The 6,000-nt window shown below is 38.7% G+C and overlaps 1 protein-coding gene across 5 annotated transcripts in view; it reads left to right on the forward strand.

Moving 5' to 3' along the window:
• Positions 1-5,632, forward strand: part of Chi (LIM domain-binding protein 2 Chi) — an 84,191-nt gene extending 78,559 nt beyond the window's left edge. For all 5 annotated transcript variants that reach the window (XM_068769848.1, XM_068769846.1, XM_068769851.1 and 2 more), the window contains 5 exons: positions 642-814; positions 1,862-2,062; positions 3,253-3,376; positions 4,148-4,266; positions 5,440-5,632. In XM_068769848.1, coding sequence (XP_068625949.1) covers positions 642-814; positions 1,862-2,062; positions 3,253-3,376; positions 4,148-4,266; positions 5,440-5,598 — 776 coding nt within the window. In that variant the 3' untranslated portion in view covers positions 5,599-5,632. The remainder of the gene's footprint in view (positions 1-641; positions 815-1,861; positions 2,063-3,252; positions 3,377-4,147; positions 4,267-5,439) is intronic.
• The last annotated feature ends 368 nt before the right edge of the window (positions 5,633-6,000 follow it).

The following is a 6,000-nucleotide window of genomic DNA, read 5'->3' on the forward strand; positions in this document are numbered from 1 at the left end:
CCCGCTACTTTTCCTGCCCATTTCCACTACAATTTTCTAAGTTATGTCGGATATGTCGTTCGTTTACGGATTTTGGCATTTTGATTAGATATCGTAGAGATCACCCGGGCATGGCCCTCTCCATGGCATTGTCTTCATTGTAATATATTCTATATAAATTTTTTAAGACCTCTACTTGTAGCTCTTATATATAGTTTATTTATTAACTTAAGTTTTGTGTAATAAGCGAACATGTAACTACACATATATATACCTCACAGTTTATAAAATGTCATATTTGTCTCGTTGACTAATAATAATGAGCTAAAGATGTGTTTACACGCATATATCAGTTTACACGATGGGGCGCATTCTCATGCTTTTTTATTGAATATGCTTGTATATGTTACGACTTGTACTATTTGTGGATTATAATATGGAAAAATATGATAAAATTTTTAACCATTAAGACCTAAGAAACCCTGAAAAGGTGAACTACAAAATGGCTAATTATAATTATAAAAATAACTGTTTATTGCGTACCTTTAAAGAAATAGCTTGTGTAAACACATCTTTATATTCTTTAAAAATGTTTGATGTCTCACATGTATTCATGTCCAATGTCACAAGTTAATTAACATAGAAATTTAACTGTTTTACAGCAATAGGAAGGACACTCATACCGCGGTACTTCCGCAGCATATACGAGGGCGGCGTGTCGGAGCTTTACTACACGATGCGACAGCCCAAGGAGTCCTTCCACAACACTAGCATCACACTAGATTGTGACCACTGCACGATGGTCACGCACCACGGGAAGCCCATGTTCACTAAGGTGAGACTCTTACAGGATGTGTTGCCCTGGTACTTTTTTATCCTGTGTTTATTAATTTACAGTAATAGTATATTATTATTATTATTATTCATTTATTATATCACCAAATATTTATTATAAGATATTCGTTCATACAATGCGTTTTTTCTATAGAAGATGGAGAAGTCACAACATATTTGAAAGATTTTAATTTCTTTTTTGTGACTTTTCTTATTTATAAAAATAACAGAAAAATATTTGTATATCTTTCATGCTATTTGTGATGTATTAATTGTTTATAGTAAATAAATTGTGGCTCATTTATTGCTTAGTGAATAATAAGTAAATAAATTTTGGCTGATGAAAAGAGAGAACGGTGAAAATTTTATATTTGACTTCAATCCATACTGGCGTAATGAATACAATTTTTCCTGAATTAGCCTAACCCCTAACAAAGGCATGTATAAAACAGACATGTATTCTTTTACTATATTCTACCTACAATTATGGTGAAACATATTTGCATTATCACATGCATCATGACATCTAAAAGACATCTTTAACACAGGAAAAGTAAAAGGCAATTAATTAAAAATGATTAGAATATATATAGGATTCATGTAAATTAATGTATAATGGGGACCATGTATAAAATAAAAGCTCATACACTGGAAGTCGCATTTCAAAATTCTCAAAGCTTGTTCAAGCATGCATGCAAGCATGACGCATGCATGCTTGAACAAGCTTTGTGGATAACGACGGCGCTTTGCACTTTGTACTTGAATAAGTATATAATATGCAAGTTTTTACAAGCGACAGTCACTGAGTCTCTTACAATATTATTAATAAGTGAAGTCAAGCTAACATTTTAGCTCATTACATCATCATCATTACTATCGAAAGAAGCTAAATTTTCATAGACACCCTTATGAATTGTGAACATTTATTTGTCACGCCATCGTAAACAAGTCGTTTCGTCGAGTCTCCCGTAGAACCCTGGGGTCTTTACAACTTTGGTAACTAAATGATTCCACAGCAGAGCTAAGCAATGTCGTGTGTTGGTTGCAGGTGTGCACAGAGGGTCGGCTCATCCTGGAGTTTACGTTCGACGACCTGATGCGCATCAAGTCGTGGCACATGGCGGTGCGAGCTCACCGGGAGCTCATCCCGCGGCAGGCGGTGCACCCGCCGGACCACGCCGCGCTCGATCAGCTCGCCAAGAACATCACGCGCCAGGGCATCACCAACTCCACGCTCAACTATCTCAGGGTAACTATCATTCGCAATAATAGTTCACACTAACACTGATATAATAGTAACATTAAAACGAGCATTGATCCATTACCTTGACTCTGTTGTTTCACACACAACGCCGACACGTTGATCGTAGGTGCGACTACCTAAAAACCACTCTCGGGACGTTCACGTCGCGCCGTCCTGGGAGCGAAACATGTGCTTAAAAGTATTTAATCAACGCCAAGATAGAGATCGTAAAAAATCACAGGGGTCGCCAATCCCCAAGAAGGAGCGAGTTTCTTCCACTACTTCTTTGCTAACTTTTTTCGAAGTGGCAGTAATGTTCGCCAGGTAAAAGCAACTAAGTTGAGGTCCGGTCTCTCGGACGTTAAGCATTAAATAAGCCACTAAGCTAAACAGGCATTATAGATAAGTGACAGTCCAGACCAGTGTCCCTTGCAGCGCCCGCCTAAGCGATCGTGTCGATGCTTCACAGGAAACCCAGGAGCTTCTCTAATTTAAAGGAGTTTTATGTTAAAAGGCCTCAAAATCAGTTTTGAGTTTTGTAAAAATCAATTGACGTATGTTATGTCACAAAGGACTATGTTAATGGGGGTGGGGGGGGGGATTATTATTTACTCTAAGTAAAAAACTAAATATTATTATATACAGGTGTTTCAAGTTATACATATGTTATTCTGTTAAAGACTACATTATGTAAGTTTAAAGATTTATCGTTGATGTGTATGTAATGTTATTGTTTTGTTTTAGACTCTTTTACATTATTTGTAGGGTCTTTGTTCAATTTAATGTTATTGAAAAAATGTTTGGGTTAATGGATGAGGAAAAATAGTGCACTACTGTTATTATACACTCTTAATAATTATGTTTTAACTATTTTATTGTTGCACAAATACACTATGTTATAAATTAGATCACTTTAACTTAATTATTAATCTGGAACGAACCACTAGAGCAATGTATTACTTGTGCTGCAGATTGCCTTAAACATTGGTTGTCATTGGTCGCCATCTTTATGAATTTCTAAAAATACAGTCATTTATTTTTCTGAACAACCTACATATTTTGATTAATTTATTTATTTACTTTAACAAATTAAAACTAAATTACTCAAGTAATATTAAGTCGTATTAACCTTATTAGAATTATGTTATGTACTTATAGTGACTTTGTATTAAGTGTTTCGCCATCCGTGTCAACAGTTATGCGTGATCTTGGAGCCGATGCAGGAGCTGATGTCGCGGCACAAGGCGTACGCGCTCTCGCCGCGCGACTGCCTCAAGACGACGCTCTTCCAAAAGTGGCAGCGCATGGTCGCGCCTCCTGGTGGGTTATGCGTGCCTGGTATTCTGCATGCCACTACAATACTGGATTTACACACTTTAACCAATATAAGAATTATATTTTTCTAAGAGATTTCTCATCATACTGAAAATATAAGTCCAGTAAGACAGATTTTAAGAAATTCCAACCAAAAGGGTAACTGAAGGAACTTTTATTAAGTTCGCGAAGTGGGCAGAGATCAGATAGTTACTCAATTTTAAATGTGAGAGAGGAATGAATTGAAGAAACAAAATTGTCAATAAAAAAATGGTCAATTTAATGTTGCATATCTGGCTACCGAGACATATAAGCGTCTAATGAAACAACAGACGTCTCAAAAATTGATCTCCAGCCACATGGTCACTGAAAAACGACTACTCTAAACAAGTGCGGGGTAGTATGGTCAAGTGATGAAAGCGAGAGTTTACAATAAGACAGTTGGCGTATTGTCAGACTACGAACGATAAGGGTTATACTATTTAGCAATTTCTAGTTATATAAATATAATGGTTGTTACCAAAGCGCTTTATCTCCCTAGCATTAGGATTAAGAAGGATGCATTGAAAAAATTCCGCTTTAGATGTTTCTTCAGGTATAAAGAGTCATGAACCATTAGCATTGGTCTCCCATAGGTATGAAGGGTCAATCCAACGCAAGAGTTTTGAATACTCGAAACAAACAATTTCGTGATTTGATATGTGTAGAGACATCTAGAGTCATATGAAGAGGATGACCAGGAGACAATAAAATATAACGTGAATATTGGTGTTGCAGAGTCACAGCGGCCGGCGAGCAAGCGGCGCAAGCGCAAGGGCAGCGCGGGCGCCAACGCAGCGCCGCCCGCGCCCACCAAGAAACGCTCGCCCGGACCCAACTTCAGCCTCGCCTCGCAGGTACTGCCGCCGTCACTACCCACGATGCTGACACCACCTAGCTCATGGCCGTTAAAGGAGGATTAATGAATTTGCTCCCCCCCCCCCATTAGCCCTAAGCATATTGCTGTCCTCGTTCATAACCATTCAAAAATTAATATTTTTTTACTCAATTTAAAACCGCTTAATGTTCATACGTAAACCTAACAAGTCCTAAACTAAGTATTTTCAAAGTCAAAATATTAACTTGCCATCTAAAGTTTGCTGCTCCGAGCCCGGGTCCAAGTGGCCCCTTTCTGAACTATCCGGCTCTGATGACAACTGCACAAATAATTACAAATGTGTATTTTTTATTCACACTACTAGTTAACGACACTATGTTGAACTAAAACTGTACTTGTTATATTGTTCAAGTTTTAATCGGTTTACTTTTTTTAACATTGTCTGTTTTTCTATATCTATCATTAATCATGATATTATGGTGCTATCCAGAAGGCATACACCATCCCCAATCGCCACGATTACTGGTCTTGTGCCATCCACATCAAGCGACCCGCGACCTTGAAAATATCGTCGGTCCAACTATTTACTTATCCTTATCTATTTTTTTCCATTATCTTTTAATTTGTGGGTACATGTTTATAGATAACATATCGAAACCTTGAAACCTTTTAAATGTAAATGACAGACATGCAGAAAATCAACAAACAAATTACAAATATAAAGCTAGATACCATGTCCTCTGCAAATGCAATAATAAAAAAAGCGTTCATAAATTCGAGTCCACTCTAAAATTGTATTGCATATGGATTGATTGATACAGATAGAGACAATGTTTACAACATTTCAATATTGAAGTCAAATTCTATAAATAAATATATAGAGTTTGTTATATACTTTTATAGTAATAATAGTCTTTATTCAGATAGTACATGATTACATATAATAAACCTTTGAAACATAAATGTTTTAAACAAGCACCAGTTAAAAGAGGATTTTTGGTAGTTATGAGATACAGATAACTCCATATCCGTATGTCATTAATAATTTCATTAATTATTATCTCATTAACAAAGGCGTCCTTCAACTTGAGAAACTAGGTTCCCAGAGAGCGCAAGTTTATTACAGATTATCTGATGGTTGACTTGTCATGTGTTTGTTTATTTGTCCTGTATGCATGTCGTTCGGTTACAGGATGTGATGGTGGTGGGCGAGCCGTCGCTGATGGGCGGCGAGTTCGGCGACGAGGATGAGCGGTTGATCACGCGGCTAGAGAACACGCAGTACGAGGGCGACGTGGAGTGGAGCGCACCGCCTGCCTCGCCCGCCAAGACGCCGCCCGCAGCGCACTGACCACACACTAATATAGGCCTTTACCGATAATGAACGCACGACTTTCATTTGGCCCCTAGCTAAACGGCATTACAGGGCCCACCGGGCCCGGGGACCTGCAGCTCGGCAAGCGACGACGCCCAACTTACCGGTCAAGTAGGGTTTACCGGGCTCGGTGACGTGCAGCTCAGCACGCAGTGACGGTAAACAAATCGCGAGTTTCAATCCGCCCACACCTCATCGGTCCTACAGGGCTCACCGGGCCCGGAGATGTGCAGCTCGGCGTACAGCAACGGTGACGAACTCGGTTTCATTTACCTTCGTGATTACTACCGAGCTCACTAGGCATACCAGAGGTGCAGGCTTAAAAAGAACGATGACAAACTTACGGCTTTCATTTGGCACCGTGCGGCCGCTGGACTC

This window comes from Battus philenor, unplaced genomic scaffold (assembly GCF_028537555.1).
Source record: "Battus philenor isolate CCGP_79_NKW_IND1 unplaced genomic scaffold, ilBatPhil1.0.hap1 SCAF_29, whole genome shotgun sequence".
Lineage (NCBI taxonomy): Eukaryota > Metazoa > Arthropoda > Insecta > Lepidoptera > Papilionidae > Battus > Battus philenor.